General features: G+C 43.7%; 1 protein-coding gene and 1 long non-coding RNA gene across 4 annotated transcripts in view; one reads left to right on the top strand and one right to left on the bottom strand.

Annotated features, from left to right (window-relative positions):
- Positions 1 to 12,901, bottom strand: part of FOXO3 (forkhead box O3) — a 153,886-nt gene extending 140,985 nt beyond the window's left edge. The window contains exon 1 of one of the 2 annotated variants that reach the window (XM_072642996.1): positions 12,779 to 12,901. In XM_072642996.1, the coding sequence (XP_072499097.1) occupies positions 12,779 to 12,874 (96 nt within the window). In that variant the 5' untranslated portion in view covers positions 12,875 to 12,901. Of the gene's footprint in view, positions 1 to 7,883; positions 10,304 to 12,778 lie in introns of those variants that run through there. The other variant, XM_072642995.1, reaches the window with a different exon arrangement.
- Positions 1 to 22,945, top strand: part of LOC140526625 (uncharacterized) — a 66,259-nt gene that overhangs the window by 28,302 nt on the left and 15,012 nt on the right. The window contains exon 3 of one of the 2 annotated variants that reach the window (XR_011974449.1): positions 6,567 to 7,296. The exons of the other annotated variant lie outside the window; for it this stretch is intronic. This is a non-coding gene — a long non-coding RNA (uncharacterized lncRNA). Of the gene's footprint in view, positions 1 to 6,566; positions 7,297 to 22,945 lie in introns of those variants that run through there. 2 annotated transcript variants of the gene reach the window in all.

Raw genomic sequence — 22,945 nt, 5'->3', positions numbered from 1 at the left:
CCCTCTGTTCTAGATCTGAGATTTTTCCATTTAGGAGGTGTTTGGGTCTATTCCAGCTTCAAAATAAAGAGCTTCAAGCTAAACTCAACTCTGAAAGCTACCCTTAAATCAGCTTTGAATCCCCAAGGGCATCATGAGGGAAACAACCAGTTTCCCTTTGAAGCAAAGCTCTAGAGTCAGAGGTCCTGGATGCTTACTATATGAACTCAGTCAAGTCACTTACCTCACTGGGCCTAAGTGTTCTGGCCTATAAAGGAAGGAAGCCAGACAAGATTGGCCTCTGCGGTTCCTTTCAGTCCTAATCTAGTAATCTAACAGCTCCTGAGCTTGTTGGGGTCCAGTCTACTTTCCATGGCACTGGAATATAATCTACCTGGCTCCTGAGCACAGGCAAAGAAGGGTAACTCTAACCAGGACTTCTGCCATACAGGATGCTGTCATCACTGGAGGAAGAATGTTTGATCATCTGTTTTTCCATCAACAAATAGCTACAACTATATGCCTAGGAATAGAAGGTGGGCCCTAGGAAGAAAGAGTCCTTAAAATCAGCCTGAACATGCTCTAAGTGGCAATGGATAGGAAGTTAATGACTAGTTTATGTGGCTATTCTCTAGGCCACTAGACATAAACGAATAGCAGAAACAGTATATAATACAGTGGATTAGGAGGAAGATAACATGCTGAACTTTGAGTTATAGGACCTGAGCTCAAATCCTGACTCAATTAGTTTATTATCTGCATCATCCTGACCAAGTTACTTCATCTCTCTGGGTCTCACTATAAAATGAAGAGTTACACTAGATTGTTTCTACTGTCCCTTTCCAGCTCTAAATTTATGATTTATCACAGGGTCTTAATCTGGGATCTATGAACTTAAAAAAAATTCTGATAACCACTGTATTATAATTGGCTTCCTTTGTCTATGTATCTTATTTCACTCATTTAAAAACATTATTCTAAGAATGGGTCTTTTGGTTTGAGCAGACTGCCAAAGAGATACACACATACACACACAATCTTTTATTTAGACTGTCCCTATTTACCTTCATGTTGACATAGATACCATTTGAAATAACCTGCTTTTGTGGGTCTGTAAAATATTAACATAGCTTATCACATCTTAAAATATGTGTACCTGTTCCATATTTTTATAGCGAAAGGTCAATAACAGGCCAAAGTTGACCTATGCCTTGCAATAGCCACATATGTCAACAATGTGGTGACCTACACCTGTGAAAAACTGATGCTGTAATGTTGAGTCAGAAAACATTCAGATCTTGTGACAATAGCAGTCCCAGTCTCTTCCCCCACTCCCTTCTCTCCGTCTATAATCAGGACCATTGATAGTAGATTTTCTCATCCTTGCTGCCACACCCTACTCAAGGGTGACACCCTCAAGCAACAACTCATCATGCACACCCCACTGATTCCAGTACCCAAAGCTGTAATGAACCTGGGCTAAATTATCTAACAGCAAAATGTCGATGGATACCAATGGAACAGGTAATTCTGCCAAAGATACAGAAAAATGCCCACAGATAATACATTTAAAACCAGAGGACATCTTAAAGGTCATGTGGGTCCAAACTCCAAATGTTACAAAGAAATTGAGGTTCAGAAACATGAAATGATTTGCCTGAGGGTACACAGGTACAGCAGTTCTGCCTTCCAGAGCCACAAGAAACTGGAGATACAGACTGGACCTGTGCTATCAGTTGTATCAGAAATCAATCCCCAGACAAGGAAACTTCCTCTACCAATGTAGGTCAACACCTTCTAGTCCTTATGAAGTTAAGTGACTTGTCCAAAGTCAGACAGCAAGTATGTGGGAGAGGCAGGAATTAAATCCTGGTCTTCCTATCTCTGAGTCCAGTTCTCTTCACTCCACCACAGTTCCCTCAAACAGAGGCAGATAGGACCTAGACCCATGACTTCACTGGTATAGAGAAGTTCTAAGCGGAAGGTCCCACTACCAACACAGGTCTGCATTTCCTCTGCAAGTTAGAGAAAGTTGTCCTAATCTTAGAGACTATGCAATATGCTGGAAAATTAAGTGACATACCCAGGTCACAAAACCAGTGTTGGAGGCTGGCCTTGAACACCATGAGGAAGGAGAACAAGTGTAACCCTGCAAGAGTAAGTGGTAGAGATATGATTTAAATCCAGGTCTTGATTCCAAATCCAGCATTTTTTCCACTACAATGTCATACCAGGTCAAGAGAAAAAAGAAGAGGTCAAAGTCAGGATTAAGTCCCTCTCCCAGGCCTAGAGAGTATGCATGAACAAGTATGAAAAAATGAGTCAGATTATTTTATATCCTGTCATCACTGGCATCATAAAGCATTTTATATATGTTATCTCATTTAAGCCTTACTTACAACAACCCCATGAGAGTTAGACCCCTAACTTATAGGTTAGAGTCCTATTTTTATTAGGGATTTGTAGCACTAGCTACTGGGAAACACAGTATCTAACTAGGGTGACTGGGCCTGATGGCTCCCTTCTGGGAAACATTCTGACAGTTTTCCATTGTGACCTCTGGATAGAAAGAGTCAGACAAAATTTCCAAGAACTAGGAGAGGAGAAGGATGGATTTCTTCAACTGTCCAAATGGAAATATCTTGCAGCTTTCAAGTGGGAATTACAAGTAAAATTTATGTGGTTTTTTTTTAAGTCAGACTGCTGTAAGATATTTTTTCATGGTGTCATTTTCTTAAAGTAGAACTTGCCTAAATCTCCTAAAAATATGTCCTCGATGGCTCCATTAAGAAGATAAGCCTGACACTAAAGGACCTTATGTGAGTTAGTCAGGGGCTTGCAGATCAAAGGACACAAAGGGTCAGTTTCTTCATTTCATCAGTTTTTGAAACAGCTTGAAAAGAGGAAAAACAGTCCCCCTAGTGTACTGCTGCTGTAGGAAGAGGAAGGAGATTCGTTGAGAATCACTGACGAGTACAGCACTGCTAAAGGAAATTACAAAATAGCCTTTTGGCAAGAAATACCAAGCACAAGACAGAAGCCTTAGACATGGCCATAAGCAGTTGAGTTGCTTTAACATCTGAGTTCAGATTTTGGAAGCAAAGAGAAAATTATTCTAACTTTATCATGATGACAGTTACAAAACACACAGACATACACACACTACATGGGACAGCTGCAGTGAAAAACACCTTCCCTCATAAAGTTCTTTGAAATGAAACCAGATGCACTCATTTCAAAGAGGACTGGACACCATGAGTAGAAATAAGCAGGGTAATGCAATTCTCCTTGACTTTGCCATGTCTTGGAAAAGATTACAAGGACACATATATGGGAGTGTATGTATATGTATGTACACATATACACACTCTCTCTTCTGTCTGTCTCTGTCTCTCTTTCTCTCCCTCCCAGATCCATCATCACTATCACTCCTACCATCAGTATACTACATCTTTTGATGCTAAGGGAACTAAAATGGAAACATCACACTGAATAATCAATTCTACCCCCAACACTAGAAATGAAGAGGGAAATGGCAAGTCAGGCCTTTCTCAGGCGAGCCCTGGAGTTCTGGGAAGTATTTATTCCTGGGAAGTATAACACAGTATAATACTGGCTTCTAATTTAACAAACCTTTAAGTAATGTTTCAATGAAGGATGAGAGTTCTGCTGCTGAGTATGTGTGCAGATCATTTCTAATCTGGATTCAAGGAAATTATCCTCCTTGCTTCTCTTAGCCATACCTCAATCTTTATTTTTCCTTTAAGACCTAACTAAAGGAGTCCCTGACAGACAGCTATCACCTCAATGGGAACTGTATACCTGAGAGCTTATGTACCATCAATCAACCCAGGGCTTCCAGCTTCTGACAAAATGAGACTTTTCTTCTGCCAGTGAGGAGAATAGCTTTTCATTACCAAACATTTTCTAAGAATCCAGTACCCAGATTTCTATGTTGAAAATTATCCTTTTATTACTTAATACTTTCAAAGTATCTATGTCTTTGCATATATAAGAGATATAACTTCTCTCTTTGAACTGACTTAACCTATCAGCTGAAAGAGTGGTCAAAATGCTAATTCTTTTTTACTAAAAAAGGCAAAAATACATTTTAGTAAGGCAATCCCAACTAGTGAGTGCTTGGCACATAGTAGGTGCTAAATAAATGCTTGCTGAACATTGAATTCACGAATTCACATTATTTGCCAAATTGGAAACAAGGTGCTGGATTTAGTTACAAGCCTTTAAAATTCATGTATCCTAATTATTATTAAGAAAAGAAGACTTTTAAGTGTAAGGTGTATTTTTTTTAAAAGAGAGTAAATAATGGAATTTACCATTTATATAGTCGTTTCTTATTATATTTGTGCACATGAATGTTTGGGGCTATTGTTTAAAACAAATTAATTTTCAAAGAAGTGAATAACAGCATTTTTCAATACGGTATACTCACTTTAGCTTTTGTACTATTTTACATAGAGTAACAAGGAATACTAGAATTCTAGCCCATTTTCCTATATCATTTTTATATGTCAAGGAACTGATGCATCACTATAAGATGAAAATAGCTGAATTTGAATTCCTAGGCACAGACATACCCAGGCACAGGCAGGCATGGACGGACAAGGGGACAGACGGGAGTGCATGAGTGTGCGTGTGCACACACGCACGCACGCGCACACACACACACACACACACACACACACACACACACACACACACACACACACACACACACACATACTTCCTTTCCTCTCTCTTTCCATCCCTCCAGAATGACTAACCACATTAGCAATCAAACTCTTGAAATCGGGATGCCTGGAAATAGGTCACAATTAGCTCCTGACCTCTCTTCTTTCCCTCCTCTTCCACCTACACTAAACCACAGACAAACAAACAAAAAAAAGGCTGGAAAACCAAACTGGGGCCACTAGTCACACTGGGTGTTCAGCACATCTAGCCTCAGTTTCAAAGGGCTCTCACATTTAAAGAAGATTTGGTAGTTCCTGCCTGGCTGTATCTTTTAATGAAGGTCATCTTTCAAAAACTTTTGAACTCAATTACCACTCCATGGTCTCCAAAGATCAAAGTTTTCAAGTGTTAAATTAACTCTAATTCTAGTTACTTGTTACCCAGAAGTAGAATATCCAAATTTGAATTAAAATAGTCAGAAAGTCTGCCAGGCTTACTATCAAGGACAATAATTATCTGACCTTTCAATTTAGAGTATTTCATAAGTTATGAGTAAGGACATAGGAGATAGTTGCAGGGAAATATGAAACCATGAGACAAAATATTGGTTATGATCCAATACTATAAAGGTTATGATCCAATAATATAAATTTTAAAATTGTGTGTGTATATATATATGGCATATTAAGTCAGTCTCAATTTGTAGCCACTTTAGTGAAAGGAATGTTTTTGCATATATTTTATCAAACTTGCATGTTAAATAATTATAGATATTAAAAAGTAATACTATTATTCTAGTATCCCTAGAATCTTAGAAGAGATCTTAAAGACCATCTAATTCAACTCCTCAATTCACAGATAAGGAAAATGAGTTTCAGAGCAGTTAAATCATTTGACCAAGATCACAGGGACAGCTCTAACACCAAAGTCAATGCCTTTCCTACTGCCTTTCTTTAAACGTAAACCTCTTGGCTTATTCATCGTAAAATTAGAGGGAGGGTGAAAAACTCGACATTTGCAATTAAATTCCAACTAAAAAATGCATTCGTCTGAATTCAAAAGGAAAAACAGGAATATCTTCCCACTTTCTCAAACTCCCAAATCATTAGTTTCTCGTCCTGTAAGCTCCAAACCCCTCCCATGTAATGCTAAAAAAGACAATGAATAACGGCCAAAAAAGGGCTGCTGCCACACACTCCAAAACTTGGTCTTTAAAGCTACCCAATATTAGCATGTGGAAGAAACTGAATTGCTCAAATCTCACCTCATTTGGAAACAGCACTTGTATCATACAATTGACATACCTGTGCAAAGCTGTAACACCGTTCAATATTTGGTAAGGTAGAGGAATATACTGAAGGAAATTGATTCACAGATTGGCTCTAAAACTAGCAATTTACTTTTAAGTTCTGTGAAACAAGGCTTTGACAGTATCTTCCTGGCAAAAAAAAAAAAAAGCATTTTCTTTTCAAAACCCTTATAAAGGCAAATTAAAATGTAATTTTCTTTCTGGCCAAGTCTTTCTCCTGAAATGGTTTTCTCAATTTAATCCCTTCTCAGACCTCAACCTTTTAAGCTTTATGTAGGAAGCTGGGGAGACAAGATTCCCAAATATAAGCACAGAAAAGGAGGATTACTTCTTTTCAAATTAATAAAAATCAAGTTTCACATATGATCAAAGGATCACATACATATCTGGAGTTGAAGAGATCTCAGAAGCTAGTCTAGTCTAACCCCCTTATTTTATAAGGGAAGAAGCTAAGGCCCAAGTTGTGGTTAAGTGACTTGCTCAAGGTCACACAGATAAATCACAAAGGCAGGATTTTAATCCAGGTCCTCACAGTATGGGTACATTGCTCTTTTGCTACCAGAAGTCTTGTCTTTTTTTTCTGCAGTGGCAGCTCTATGAAGATGAGGAGGAGTGAGGGAAATTGTAAGAATAAAGGAGCAACCAGCAGACACAGAGTTAATTTCTCTAGATGCCCAACTGCAGAAAGAGTCATTACATCATAGGCCTCTCCACACCTCCCTCTCAACCACGTGCCCGAAGCCCCAAGAGACCAAAAAAGAACAGGAGAGTCTCCCTCTTCCCGGTTCATTTACAGGTAGAAGCCATTATCCAAGTCTCTGTCTCTCTTTGCTCCTCTACCCGCCACCAAGGCGTCCTTGCCCCATCTCACAGATAAAACGTCGGAGCTCTGGCGTATTAAGAGCTAGCAATGAGACGGGTTCTGAACTAAGTCCAGACAGAAGACAAGTGCTGGATAGGCTGAAAAAATAAAGTCAGGCTGGGGAACTGGGGCAGCCTCAGATAAATGCCCAAGTTCCTAATGGTCCAAGCCTTTCCTTCCTGCACAAAAGGCTCATTAGGAAGCATCCTTTAAGCAATATGAATTGCAGATGAATACAGAAGGTAGGAGAATCCAGGCAAGGAAAGGGACTTAGGCCAGGAAAGGTTTAGGCTGTAATCCAAAATTTCTCTAAGTACTTCCTTTTTTTCCTAAAGGATTGGATGTTTCCACAGGTACGGTATGTCACAATTGCTATCTGTATTTAAACCTAATGGCCACAGGTTGTCTCATTAGATCAATGACGGTGTGCCAAGATACTACATGTAGACACCCATTATCTTCAGAGAACGATACACTTAACTCCGCAGTGCAAGGAACCCAAAATCCACCTTCTTCACCTATCCTGTTCTATGTTCCCACATCTCTCCGGACGATTGGGCCACACACACATCTATCTATCTCTCTTTCTCTTTCTCTCCCTCTCTCTCTTCTTATCATGTAATCATCACCAAATGAAGTTGGCCCCCTTCCCACCTACCTGCCTCAGAGCTGTCCAGGGAATTCGGTAAGATCCACCTTTCCGTTTTTAAACTCCCCGGTACCCACCCATTTACTCGTTAACCTCTCCCAACTCCGGAATTCGTCCCAGGGAGCTCTTTTAGACTCCACCACTCCAATTTTTCCTTGCGCATCACCATCCCTTTCCCTCATCCTCAACAACACCCTTCCCATTGCATCCCAATGCACTGCTACACCCCATCTCCTCCATCCTCCTCTCTCCATATACGTACGACACCCCCTCCACACATACACCACCTTATCTGCAACCTCTCAAACTGCTTCTGCCACCTGCGAAAGCGCTGGTTAAAGTACTGCCGTGCCTCCCTCCCGATCCCCCCTGGGGGGCTAGTCCGTACGCACCTTCCAGCCCGCGGAGCTGTTGCTGTCTCCCTTATCCTTGAAGTAGGGCACGCAGCGCACCATCCAGTCGTAGATCTGGGACAGGGTGAGCCGCTTGTCCGGGGAGCTCTCGATGGCCCGGGTGATCAGGTCGGCGTAGGAAAGGTTTCCCCACGCGTTCCTCCGGGAGGAGCATTTCCTCGGCTGCCCCGCGGCCCCGCTCGCCCCCTGTTGCTGCGGCTGCTGCGGCTGCAGCGGCGGCGGCGGCGGAGGGGGCAGCGGCAGCGGCGCCTGCGGAGGCTGCAGAGGCGCCTGCTGCCCCCCGCTCAGCACGCCTGCCCCGGGGGGCGCGCCGGACCCCGAGTCCTGCCCTCCCGGGGCCAGGAGCCGGGCCGCCTCCTCGGGGCGCAGTCCCGGGCCGAGGACGCCGCCCGCGCCGCCCATGGCCATGGCCGTACCGGCTCCTCCGCCGCCCCCAGGGGCTCCGCAGCCTCCGTCGTCGTCTTCCTCGTCGTCCTCCTCCTCGGGGATCATGGAGTCGGCGGCCGCTTCCCCCGAGGGCTTGGCCGGGCTCGCCTGCAGCTCGGGCCTCTGCAGGGGCCACGTACAGGAGCGGGGCCGGCTCTGGGGCTCGAACTCCGGGTCCAGCTCCACTTCCAGGGGCGAGAGCGGGGCCGGGGAGGACGGCGCCTCTGCCATCTTCGCCGCCCGGGCCCTCGGGCTGCCTTTTGCCTGCTGCTGCTCGCTCCTTCGCTCTCTCCCTCGCTCGCTCTCTAGCTCGAGCGGTGGTTCTCCTCCTGGCTCTCTCGCTGGGGCGGGGTAAAGTGGGGGAGGGAAGGAGGGGAGGGGGGGAGAACGGGCTAAGGGATCAGGATCGCAGCCTGCGGGGAGGAGGGCTGGGGGGTGGGGGAGAAAAGGAGGGAAACAGGGGAGAGAGTTGGTTATCCTGAGCTGGAATGAAGTCCCTGGCGGACCTTGACTGCCGCCGCCTCCTTTTCCCAGATCAGTACCTCGCCAAGCCAGGGGAACAGGCAGACCTGGAAACGTCCCTTCCCGTGAACCTGGTAGAGCGAGCGACTCCCAGTCCAAAGCAGCCGCCGCCTGAGGGTGCGGGGGGGTGGGAGGGGTGGGGGTGGAGACAATCGGAGGATTAGGCACGGATGGGGCAACCCCCTCCCCCAGCTGCGGTCAGATAGGCAGGTCTCTCCTGGACAAGGTGGCTGGGGCGTGGAAGAAGGGAGGAAGGTAGGGCGGAGGAGGGAGGGGGAGGGGTGGGGGTGAAGAGTGAGAGAAGGAGGGGGGAGGGGGAAGTGAGGAGGTGGAGGAGGAGGGTACTGGGGAGGGAGGGTTGTCCCTTTAAAGCGAGGAGAAGCCAAACGCAATTGAGTGGTGCAGCTCGGTGCCTGCTCTGCTACTGGGAGTGTGTGTGTTTGTTTATATTTCACTCCATGCAGACAGAGAAGTGCTTCCTTCTGTGGCAGGGGAGAGAAGTCTGTAGCGTCTTCCGATCTTTCTCGGACCTCCACCCTCCCACCGACGACGAGGCACCCGCACCACAGAAATTACACTGTATCCATCAGAGAGCAGCTCAGGCTTCTTTCTTGCTTCCGTAGACGAGGTTAGAGCTCTCGCATTACCACGATGACTTTTTCGCCCTCAGTTCCCTTTCTCTCCTCGTTCCGACTCAGAGGCAGGAAAGGGTTAATATGCATCTAAATTCATGCCCGTCCAGTCCGAGATACTTTCAAAAATCAAAAGAATAGAACGGAGGCTGTTCGCAAGAAGCTGAACTGGGCAAGGAAAAACCACTTTGGTGTTTTGTTTTGCAATGTTCTTGCTGACGTCGTTTGCCTCTCAAGAAAAAAAGGCAAATCAAAGCAAAAATCTTCCAACAGGTCTGGAAGCTTCAAGTCTTCCCTAAGGCTGCGAGAAGATCCAGTACTAACACATTCATAACCTCCTTGCTCCTGCTGCTGCCATCTTGACAGTTCTCCCCCCACCCCCCTTCACTCAAGTCCTTTAAAAAACACTAGAAAGGGAGAAAGGGAGAGGAAGGGGGCGGATTGGGGAAGACGGCGGAGGGGGAGAAAAAGACAAAGTCAAGGGGAGGGGAAAGGGAAGAACCTGAGCTTGTTCAAAAACAGATCCGGAGTCACAGGAGAGAAAAGCAGCAACCCCGTTGCATAGTTCCTGTGTCTACCGCGGCACCTTCCCTTTAAAAACGATGGGGGAGAATGCAAAATTCTGCACGTCTCCCAAAAATGCGAAAAAGAGAAAGCGAAGAATCTGCGCGGGAGAAGGGTTTAGGTTTTTGCTGCTGCCGCTCCTGCAGCTTGCACGGGCAGCCTGTCACCCTCCACACTGCTGACTTCCACATTCCTTCTCCTAACAACCAGCAGCAGCAGCTACACAAAGTTATAGACACACGCAGGGAGCCTCAACCTAAGCTGACAGCAGACAGGTCCCCGCCCAGGGGGAGGGAGGACCGAGAAGGCAGGCAGCGGGGGGGATGTGTGTCTGTGTGTGTGTGTGTGTGTGTGTGTGCGTGCGCGCCCACGCTGGACAAGGAAGGGGAGGAGAAAGCTCGAGGGGAACCGAGAGCTGAGAAACTTTGCTGAGATCTTTATTACCAGGAACGTTCCCGCAAGGGCAAGAATGGATTCGCTTGCAAGCTACAAAGTGTCAGTCTCTCCCTGTATCTCTCCGGCCGCACTTCCCAATAACCAGAAAACTACGACCTGGTGTAAAAGTGTTTTGCTTTTTGGGAATTTCACTCAGGACTTCCGTGGAGCTGGGGACACAGGATCCAGTACAGTTGGAACCCACAGTTGAGAGCTCCTTCATGTGCACTCTGGAGGAGATTCAGTGTTCATGTCCTAATGAGCTCCAGAGAAGATGAGAGATGTGATAACTGCTCTTTTCCTTACTAAGACGTTGGCTGAAGACTTGCACGAGTGATTAGGCCGGGGGTTAAGGGACCCACCGCATATACTGCATGACACCACGAGGAAGAGATTGCCACTCGCACAGACTGATACAAACAGAAACCCTTTGATTTAATGTACGGGCCCTCGCGGGCTCCCCAACACGTAGGCACACTAGTCCAGATGCTAGTTTATACACGATTATTCATGAAGAAAACTAGGTTTCCTTTGAATGGGTTTTATGGCGGGGGGGTGAGGAGGGGAGGCGGGAGAAGAAGAGAGGAACGAAGTAATTAGTACCGACAGAACAATACTTGAATGGAAAAGCAGAAGCAGATAGTCACAAGCTGTTGGAAAATAGACTTTCAAGTTGCTCTAATACAGTATTTGTGCTGTATTTAATATTTATACTATAACATAGTACAACATTTAATATGGTAATTACGTATGTTCGCTCCATTTCTAAATAGATTTTTCTCCGGCAAACATCTTTCACCACTCATTCCTTGCATTAGGGACGTGAGCCTAAAGCTGGACGCCAGGTTACTTGTGCACTTCTTTACATGTACTAAGTGGAAATGAAATATCAGATTGTCTTCAGTCACACACGTTATTTATTATTGTCATTACATAAAGTCTCAGGGAAGTTCTTGGGAACACGCGAGCCGCGAGCCCATTAGCAATCCGAAATTGTCCAAAAGCGCATCCATTGGGTTTTGCCAGCCAAGCCGCGCCCCTCCACCCCGCTCCCGTCCCCGGCCCCACCTCCACTTCCCCAAGCAGGAGGCGCCCGAGGACTCCGAGCTTGGCGGAGGGTCAGTCACTCAAGTGACGTACGCTCCCGCCCCTGCACCAAGCTAGTTCGACGCGTACAAACAGATGATGTCATTGTATCAATAAGCGCGTGACCGCCGCGCCGTCTGCCGCGCCACCATTCGCTGCTCGTCTCACCCATCAAGCCCCGCCGCACTCTGACTGGCCCAGGCGCCTAGGCTCCAGTCTCCGGCCTCCCATCTCCCGCCCCTTTCCACCACTCCCCTCCCCCGCCCCGCCAATAATAAACAATCGAGTAAAATCCTAAGGAACCGTGGGATGGAGGAGGAAAAAAGAGCGCGCGAGCCAGAAAGATTCTTTTTTCTGCCTGCGCCTCCTGAAGAGAGAGGACTGGGCGGCAGAGCGCTCCCCACGGCACGCCAAGAACCTGGGCTAGCTCTAGGACCCCGGAGGCTGGCGAGCCCAGAGCTAGGGGGCGGTGTCCAAAGCCCCGGGGGCCAGCAGTGGGAGGGCAGCGGAATCTCGGGGAGGGGACTGAGTGCAGCTGGGCGGCGCTAGGGAAGTCGGCGGACACGTGCGGAGGGGAGGGGCGGGCGTGCCGGCGCATGCTCGGCGGGAGCCTCGCGAGTTACGCGCCGCGCGCTTATTTACCAGCACACGTGGGGGTTATTTATAAATGGAATGTTGTGCTGGCGGTGGCGCGCAGGGGAGGGGACTCGTGGAGCAGCCTCGGGCTGGCTGGGGGAAGCCGAAGTGCTCGCGCCCGCCCCCCACCCCGGGGGGAGGGGAGAGAGAGAGAGAGTTAGTGTGTGTCTGTCTGTATCCCCTTCCTCTCCCCGCATCTCCCGGTACCCTTTCTCTCAGTCCTTCCTTCCTCTTCACGGTCTTTCTCTCCTACCTCTTTCCCAATCTCTCTCTCTCTCCCCCCCCTTCTCCCTTTCTCCTCCCCTCTCTCTCCCTCCTTTATTTCTTTCCATATCTCCTTCCTCCTCTCTGCGAATCTCCCTCCCTCCCTTAGCTCCGTATCATTCGTCTTTTTCTGTCCTTTTCTCCCTCCCATTCCTTCACTCTCTCCCACCGCCCACTCCCATCTCGCCTGCCGGCCCCCACCCCCCAAGTCTCCCCCTTAGGTGTGTGGCATTCACAGGGGAGCAGAGGCGTCTTCTCCCCCTTTCCTAGCAGATCTGGAGGGGCTTCTTTCAGCCTGCGGAGCCTCACCCGGGTCCCCAGTGAAGTTAAGCTCTGACTTGCAAAAGAAGCTGTTCCGAGCCGCTGTAGCCACGGTTTTCCTCCATAGGCATCGGGCAAATCCATCTCCCTAACTCGAGATCGCTGTTACAACGCCCGTGGTTGGCGTGACTGCCCCATTATGTCACCGCTTTCTTGTTTTTACATGTGGCCACCACGTGGCCAGAAAGCATTGGTGACGTAAGGGAAATCTCAGTGCCCAAGTGGGTGGTCGTGATTGGAAAAGTTTGAACTTGGGATCAGAGAGGATTTCAAGTTCAAAAGGATTTGACAGGACCTCAAACCTAATGGAGGGGTGTCTTTCCTCCTTCTGCACTCTCCCTGTAACTCCTTTTTCTAAACTTTGAAAAGAACCTCTGGGTTTCCAGATACTTTGTCGGTTCCAGTTTCAATATTTTGAGAGCATTTAATATTTCTTCACTAACCCTCTATCATTCATCCTGGGAGTGATTCAAAGAACCTTGAAGTAACAGTTTTAGTAGAGCCCTATGGCTGCTAGAAAGCCCCTAGTAGATTCTCATGGCTTGTTCTGACTCATCCTGATCCCCATGGATAAGCACAAGTTTTCTTGGCAAAGATTATGCCATTTCCTTCCCCCATGTGTCTCCATTTTACAGATAAGAAACTGTGCCTTGTCCAGGGTCACGTAGTAAGTGTCTGAGGCCAGATTTGAACTCAAATATTCCTGACTTCAAGCCCCATGCTCTCTCCAGTGCACCTTATCTGTCCTCTTGGTCTACCAGATAAGATATAAAAGACTTAGCCTGGAATTCAAGGCCTCTGTGGTTTGGGTTCAACCTCTTCTTTCACTCCTTTTCTGAAAGTTGACTCCTAACCTGGGGCAGTGGGAAAGGGGAGTAATCCTAGAGTCAGGATCTAGGTTCAATTGAGTCCACCTTCTGCCCCTTTATTAACAGTCACTTAACCTCTCTGTCTTAGTTTCCTGAAGATAACTCACAGAGGTAGAGGGTTTGGATTCAATTATTTCTAAGATTCCTTCTAGCAATTTACCTATGAAACTAAAAGCTATTCTCCTGTATGTAAGGAGGTTTTTGTTATCCTTTTAGTTTCTCAGGATCCATGGCCATGTGAATGTCTAGTTTACAGGTGTTAGATAGTTATTAGATAGTTACTCCCAGAATGGTCCCAAGGATTCTAGATAATAGTTCTTAGAATCATAGTGACAGACAGTCTTACTGAGGCTGCACCATGAGAAATGGGAGTGACATAATTGATATTTACTGCACTTGCCCAGAACGATTATATTGCTAAAGTTACCTGTGAGCTTAATGTTGGCAAGTTGCCTGTCTTTGTCCCTATAAAAGCAAGTGGGCATTGTTCAGTGAATGGGGAGAAACCCATAGAGGGGGAAAAGGCACAGGGAGTTTGTGTGTCTCAACTGGCCCCCATGGAGGCTTGAGGGGATTTAAGGGAAGCAGAAGTGTGCCTGTCTGGATTGACCCCTTCAAGAAGGGTGATTAGGGAGTGCTGTAGGAGCTGGTTCTCCCACAACCCTTTGAGAAGACTAGAATAGAATAAAGCTGATTATTAATCCCCCAGAAGCTGCCTGCCTGTCTGACCAGATCAAGAGTGAACCTGTTAGAGGCTGCAGTCCAAGACCTCCAATGTCTCCTTGTGTGTTATCAGTGAGACACTCCTTTGAGACACAAAAAGATGATTGAGATGCCCTATTGCATACTGTTAAGGTTGAAACATTGTCAGAAGTTGTTACTCTTAATAGCACATTGTACTTGAAATATGAAACATTTCTTTCCAAGTGTCCAGGAATTCCTATTCAGTTTGTGCAGACCATTTGTACTAATGCCTGGGAGGCCTCCCTCCACAATGCTGCCTTTTTCTTCAAAGCTCAGTTCAGGTGCATTATGAAGCCTTTCCCTGATTCATACTTCCTGACCTCCAAGCTAAAGGAAATCTTGCCCTCCAATCTCCATTTATTTTATTTTTTTATCTATTTATTTTTAGCATTCTTTTTTTTATGTTTTGAGTTCCATCTTCCCTCCCTCCAGCTGTTCCCCCACCCACTGAGAACGAAAGCAATCTGATATAAATTATACATAGGAAGTTATGTAAAAAATATTTCCATATTAGGCATGTTGCAAAAAAACAACACAAAGTTTAAAAAGCATTCTATCTGCACTCATCTCTCTACAGCATCCCCAAGTTTCTTACAATATTTTGGGGGACCTTTACTCTCCATTACAGTTATTACATTCTGACTTGTAGTAAAACTATTTTTGTATGGGTTTCATCCCTTCCCCAGCATCCCTAAATTGTAATCTCCTTCAGGGTGGAGAATTGATATTTTATATTCCTCTCCCACACCCCTCCACCAGCACCTAACACAATACCTTGCTTGTTAGTTATTCAGACTGGTTTGATTCTTTATGACGTCATTTGCGTTTTCTGGACAAAGATTCCAAAACTGTTTACCATTTCTTTCTTCAGCTCGTTTTATATATGAGGAAACTGAGGCAAACAGGGTTAAGTGTCTTTCGGAAGGTCACACAGCTAGCAAGTATCTGAGGTCAGATTTGAACTTAAGAACTCCAGGCCTTGCACTCTATCCACTTCACCACCTAGCTGCCTTGTTTATAGTAAGCACTTAAATGTTTGTTTCATTGCACAATTGCTGGGTCCCTGTCCCTTCTACCTTTCTAGATGTACAGTCCAGATTTGGGGTGCCTTCTTAAATTTTCCTTTTAGAACCCTCTTTCACCTTGTGGGCTTGAGTTCATGAAACTCATGTAAAACTTATTGGGGTCAATGGTGATGTAGCAGATGGGAGGCACAAAAAAGATGATTGGGATGCCCTATTGCATACTGTTAAGGTTGAAACATTATGTCAGAAGTTGTTACTCTTAATAGCACATTGTACTTGAAATATGAAACATTTCTTTCCAAGTGTCCAGGAATTCCTATTCAAGGGTCTTGTGTCAGAAAAGGAAGACAAAGGATTATGGGAGAAGGCACTCAGACCAAAGAGAAAGCATGTGTTTGCACTTCCATGTGCCTCCTTCCATTAGGTTTTTCACTAAAAACATGTTCAGTGTTCATTGACTGTTTACATTTCCCAAGAACATGCCTTAAATGGGGGAATTGGCCTGGTTTTTTTTCCTACTTGTAATTGAGATTCTACAAATACTTATTTATTATCTATTTTGTGTTTCATCCTTGTGCTAGGTACTGTACAACATTCGAAGTAGTGTAAGACTGGGCCACTGCCCTCCAGGAATTTAGGATCTAACTGGGGAAATGATACTTAAAATGAAATAAAAATAAAAGATTTCATAAGGGATTGTGTGATAAATGAGCCAAATGGGGAGTAAGCTTCAAATGGTAAGCAAAGTAAACATGACTTTATAAACAGACATCAGATCCAGAGAATTTGTTCTTGTAAGAACTTGACTTTGTTTACAAGAACAAACTCAGCACTCATCTAGCCAAGAATATTCTTCAAATTCTGACTGCTTAAAGGTTCCCCCCTCATTTTAATACATTTATTGAAGTGAATTGAATTTTTTCCTCTTCTACTGTGTACCCCCCCCCCAATCCCAGTACCTTAGCCCCCAATTTTCCCCCTCTGATTTCTGGTTTTAGAGGAGCAGAATAAAATTTATAGTTCATAGGATTCCTATAGATAAAAGAGCCTTTGAGAGACCGCAGGTTAAAAACCCTTAATCTACCATCTTGCAGATAAAGAAGCTAAAACACAGAGTCTCTACTTAGGGGATTCTTTCAGGGTTTAAGAATAAATGATAGAGTTGAATTCGAATCCCAGTCCTCTCATTCCAGGGCTGTTGCATTGCATCCTGCTGCTGTTGCTAGAGGAAAAAAAAATGGAGGGGTAGAGAGGCTGGATGTTAGAGGCTCTCTTCTATTCTCTTTGCAGGCAGAGATGTAATATAAAGTACTACCTGCCACTTCTTGAGTGACCATGGGCAAGTCACCGAACCTGTCTGGGCCTTAGTTTCCTCATCTGTAAAATCTGTAAGATTGTAAGGTCCTTTACAGCACTAAATCCGTGATCCTACTATCTTGGGTTGTTTTTGTTTTTGTTTTTGTTTTTTTACTGTTATCTTGTTTTAAACTAAATTTACTTAGACTAGGTGATAGTCATTATCAAAGAGGTGGCCAGTTGTGAATGCCTTTGTACTAGATGCCCAAAGTTCAAAATTAGAGACACTGTATGTCAGGAACCTTCCCACTGAGGTTGTTTGCAAACCTGTCTGGGCAAGTCATGTAATTCCTCTTGACCTCAGTTTCCTTTCTAAAAATGAAGGGACTGGCCCAGGTGACCTTTATGACCTCTTTTAGTTCTGAATCAACAATCCTATATGTAAATGCACCCATGATGCAGTTCACTTTTTTAAGCTCCTAGAAAAGGGGAGGCGGTGTCTAAAGGGGGTGTCTCAGGAGGATTCCAGTGACCTAGCTATCGCTACAAGCTTCTTTACTATCTCAGATTGATCTCAGGGATCTCATTTTACGGAAGGTGTAGTAAGGTGAATAGAAAGATAAAGCATCTGGCCCAGATTGCAAAGCAAATCTGAAACAAAGTTGAAAGGAAAAAAAAAAAACAACCCAAGAAACAAGCATTCCCAACATACAGTCCTGTCCTTCCTCCCCACTCCCACGTTGGAAAGTCCTCCATCAAATGCTCCAGTTGCCTTCCTGCTCTGCAGTAAAATGCCATATGCATTTCCCATGTGTTTTCCAGGACGGTTAAGTATAACTCTGACCAAAAATCATCTCATGCAAACTGGATTTTTGTTGGTCCCATTTGTTTGGAATTAAGTATCCTCTTCTTCTTCCTCAATCCCTCCCCATGACATAACTGGTAAAGACTCACTATTATTTTTAATAATATTTATTATTATATTACATAATATATACGTATATTACATATTTATTATATTACATGTTAAAACAATTTCTTTTAACTTAAAAAAGTTTTAAGAAGACTCACTGTTATTAAAATGATTGTGTTATGAAAATAACTTGGCAAAATAAATATGTTTGTTTTAAGAAAAGACAAAGACAGCATGGCATAGTAAAGCAAGAGAGCTGGTTATATCATCAGGAAGACCCAGAATCAAGTCCCATCTCTGACACATGCTGAAGGTCCCTGAGATTATAAATTGCTAATGATACACAATTCTCTTCCAATTTTCTTTCCTCAGCTTCCCTCATCACCCATTGGCTATTAGACATTTCAAAATAGAAAGGATATGGGCATCTTAAATTCAAAACGTTCAAAACATAACTCACTATTTGTCTCTTCTCCCAAACTTCATTATTACTATCAATGGTACCCTTAGAGTCCCAGTCTGGGTTTACCACCTCAGCAATGTGTTGAATTAAAAACCTGATCATAAAACCAGATTGCATGGGGACAGTTGGGGGTGGGGGACAATGTGTGGAGTTGGAAACAACCTTAAAAGGATTTTTATTTAGGGCCTTTGGGCTATTTAGGTATTTAAGTCTTTTTATTCTTCTGAATCAATAAAAAAAAGCAACTGCCCTATTACTGTCAAGGGTGTCATCCTTTTCCCAATAGTCCAGGCTCACAACTTTTCTATCATTCTCAACTCCTCCCTCACATTCACTCCACATATCCAATCTTTTGTCAAATCTTGTTGCTGCTTTCACATTATCTCTCAAATAGGTTTCCTTTCTACTCACACAGCCAACCTCCTCGTTCAGGCTCTTATCACCTCTCACAGCGACTATTGCAATAGTCTTCTGTTTGGTCTCAAGTCTCTCTATGGAGCTGCCAAAATGATTTTCCTGAAATGATCAGCTGGTTGATTTTAGAAAGATGTGGAAACATTGTATGAAATAATGAAAAGTGAAACAAGCAGAACTAAGAGAGCATTGAGTCCAGTAACAGCAATATTGTCCAAAGAACAATTTTGAATAATCAAGTTATTCTGAGTGTTACAAATATGTATACATAGTATGGTTATATATATATATATATATATATATGTATGTATACATATATATAAAAATCTGTATCCAGTGGTGGCCTAGTCTAGTGCAGAATGGGAAGTGAGGGAAGGAGACAGTTCAGAACTCAAAATGTAACAAAAATATATATATTCTAAAAACTAATTTTCCTAAAATGTAGCCATTATGATGTCAAGGGGACTTGACCCCTCCTCACACTTAATAAAGCCCAGTTCCTACATATTACTTCCAAGAACAAATGTAAAATCCTCTGTTTGGAATTTTGCAAATTGACCCCTTCCTACTTTTCCAGTCTTCTTACAATTTCCAAGAAGCTATAGTATGGGCAATGGTCACACCCAGATAAAACCATATTGGCAGATTCCACCTGAGGGGAACTGACTGACCTCAAACCCTTGCAGGGAGGGGGACGGAGTTAGGGAGATGTCTACCCCCAAATATGAGAAGACTCTCCCAGGAAGAATGGGCAGATGAGAACAATTTTTATTTCAACAACCATGAAGAAGGCTGGAGTGGATTCTGTGAAGCATTTAGAGCTTGGTCAGGCATGGAAGATGCCAAGGTCATCCACTGCCTCCTCAGCTGTCTCCAGTTGTCCTGTGTTTTGTCTTGCCACTAGACTTCAATGACTCTAGCAGAAAGAGTGAGACTGATGATTTGGTGCAACCCTGCCACATTTAAATCCAATTTACCAGTGAGTCAGGACTTCACTCAGTGATCTCATTGGTTCCAAAGACCACCAATAACAATCTGTTTCCCCCTACACATTCTATGAAGCAGCTATACTGGCCTACTTTCTATTCCTGCTACTGGACACTCCATCTCCTTTCTCCATGCCTCATACCTGGAATGTTCTCCCTTCTTACCTCTACCTCCCAGAATCCCTGGCTTCCTTTAATTCTCACCTCAATTTCTTTTTCTTGAGGCCTTTCCCCTTTATTTTTTTTTAGCTGCTAGTGCCTTCAGGTCTGAGAATACCTAACCCTACTCTGTATATGTCTTTTATATATCTATTAATTTGTATATTGTATCCCCTGTTGGAATATAAGCTTCTTGAGGAACTTACTATGCAGTTTGTTTGGTTTTTACCTTTCTTTCCACCCCCAGCAGTTAGCCCATTGCCCAGCACGTAGTAACCACTAAATAAATGCTTGTTGGTTGACTGCTTAGTGTCAATTAACAATTAACAAACATTTATTAAATACTTAGGGCACTGGGCTAAGTACCAGAGATACAAAGAAAAATACAATACAATCCCTATCCTTATCATTTAAAAAACCATTTGAAAGGAAATGAGAGGGGGTTGGTATCAGTTAGTAAACATTAATTAAGAACCTCTAAGTCTCTGTTCTGAGGACTGGAGAGGAGATATACAAATAAACACATATAAGTCCTTACCTTCAGGAAATTTGCTGTCTAGTAGATGAGATAGCCTAAGGCAAAAGTTATTTCTCTTTAGTTATACAAGGAATAATATATATTTCATCACAGGCATATTAAAATACTTCATTTCTTTGGGGAGCATTAAGGCTAAATACTTTCATGAACCATCTCTGCCTTGCCTACCTCTAAGGAGCTGGTGAGGATCAAATGTGTTAATATGCGTAAGCAACTCTAAACCATAAAACACTATGCAAATATCAGCTAGTATTATTACCATTAAGAAGTATCATAGAGTCTTGTTTTCATCCACTGAATCCTGGGCCATCTCTAGTCACCCTGACTTTAGGGATTGAAGTGAGGCAGAGTTGTATAAAGTCATCAGCCTTCCTCTTTCTTCCCAGAGTCACTGAAGTCTAGTGACAAAACAAACCTCAGGACAACTGAAGATCACCCAGCATTCAGGGGATGACCTCAGCTTTCCAGGCCTGATCCAGATCTTACAACTCCTGCTTCAACCACTTTCATGGTTGTTCTCATCTGCCCATTTGGCCTCTGAGAGTCTTCACATGCTTAGGGTAGACACCCCCCTAACTCATCCAAGAGTTTGAAACCTGTTGGTGTATAGTAAGTGCTTAATAAATGCTTGGTGATTCCTTGACTATATAAATTCAAGCTATTTTTTTTTTTACCTCCTTAAGTTTGTTTGCACAGGTTCTGGGTGATATGTGTTAAGTTCTGACAATGCGGTTACTTAGATCAACAGAGAAATGGTGATTGTAGTATTCCTATCTTAAAAATTTAATTGTTAACCTTATTTTTACAGCAGACTCAACCTTGGTTCTGCACACACTCTCTCCCATTCTGTTGTTTACCCCCTAGTAAATTCTAATTCGTTTCCACAAAATCTTTCTTTTTATCTGGCCCCTTTATCTGGAGGACAAGAGACTAGACAAGCAGTCAACTCTTTTGTCTGACGTAGCTCTGCTAACAGAGCTGGGGAGTAGGAAGAGAATTTGTTCTGAATCGGGAGAAAAACAAAAGCCCCTTCACCATTTAGCACATAATCAAACACTCTCTTAAATTGTTTTCACACCAATTCACTTGGGTTGGAAAGTTTGTCTTCTGAAATGGATTATTAGCTTCTTTCCCTTGGCCTCACATTTTGTAGGATAGGGACCAAGCACTAGGCTCTTTCTATATGCCCCTTGTGACAGGTAGCACAAGGTAGGATTATTGTTGTTTACTCATGTCTGACTCTTTGTGACTGACCCCGGATCATACAGTCCATGGGATTTTCTTGACAAAGATACTGGAGTGATTTGCCTTTTCCTTCTCCAGAGGATTAAGGCAAACAGAGGTTAAGTGACTTGCCCAGGGTCACACAGCTAGTAAGTGTCTTGAGGCCAGATTTAAACTCCTATCTTCCTGACTCCAGGTCCAGTGCTCTATTCACTGAGCCACTTAGGTGCCTCACAGGGCAGGATGCATAGTACATAGATAATCAGTGTGTGCATTTTAATTTGAAACACTACTCCCTTCTCCTCACTGTCCACCCATCTCCTACCCCCTCACAGGGTGTATGTCTGAAAGAATGCCCCACCCCCTGCCCTTGCTGAGGGTTCCATATCTGGGCAAGCCGCCATGTGTATCAGTTTACTTAACTGGGCACTAGATGCTTTCAGTTTTCCCCAGCAGGAATGACCAATTCATTCATACTGTTCGTGTATAGCTAGCACCAGACATACATACCATCCTCCAAACCAGAAGTTCTTAACCATTTTGAGGCCATGGATACATTCAGCACTCTGGTGAAGCCTATGGAATCCTTCTCAGCATGATGTTTTTAATGGCATAAAATAAAATGCATAGGATCACAAAAAACAATTATATCAAAATATTACAATATTTCTTTAAGAGCTCACAGACCCCAGCTTAAGAACACCTGCTCTAAACACTACCTAAAGCTTTTCTGGACTTTTTTGTTTAAAGAGGGGAAGGAAGGACACCCCAAACATGAGAACGGTGTCCTAGGGGCATAGAGGTGCATGTTCAAGAAGACTGAGAATCTTGACTGAAGAGTAACATATAGTAGAAGGGGCAACAGATCTAGATAAGGCTAGGAAATAAATGATAACACATTTCAGAGTTCCTTGAATATCAGAGAAAGGGCTTTAAGCCAGAACTTAGTAGAGTGCTTGTCACATAGTAGACACTAAGTAAATACTAGATGACTGACTGACTCAGTAAGCAATAGGGAATTGGAGATTTCAGAGCAGAGAAGTAGTGACATGATCAGATCTATGCAGAAGGACAATGAGTTCTATAATATGGGAAGGAAGATAGATCAGAAACAGAGATGATAGAGAGTAGAGGTGGGAAGACCTGTTAGGAGGCTATTGTAATAATTTAGGCAGGTGGTAAAGAAAGGACCGTTCTAGGATGGTGAGAGTGGGGAAGAGACAAAGTAGAGAAATTTCGGAGATAGAATTGACAGGAAGGTAACTTCCCTTACCACTCTATTCCACATCAATCCCCTCCCTCATCTCTGAACTCTTTTTGGCAACATTAATTTAGGTAACTATCATATGTTATCTATTTCATATATATATATATATATATATATATATATATATATATATATATATATATATATATAGTCTTTATAATTAAATGATAGCATCCTTGAGGATAGGGACCATTTCTCAAACTTGTATCATAATAATATATTATATTAATATATTATAATATTAAGATGTAATACTA

The sequence above is a fragment of the Notamacropus eugenii genome, chromosome 2 (assembly GCF_028372415.1).
Source record: "Notamacropus eugenii isolate mMacEug1 chromosome 2, mMacEug1.pri_v2, whole genome shotgun sequence".
In the NCBI taxonomy this organism is placed as follows: Eukaryota; Metazoa; Chordata; class Mammalia; order Diprotodontia; family Macropodidae; genus Notamacropus; species Notamacropus eugenii.
This window is presented reverse-complemented; position numbering and strand designations above follow the sequence as displayed.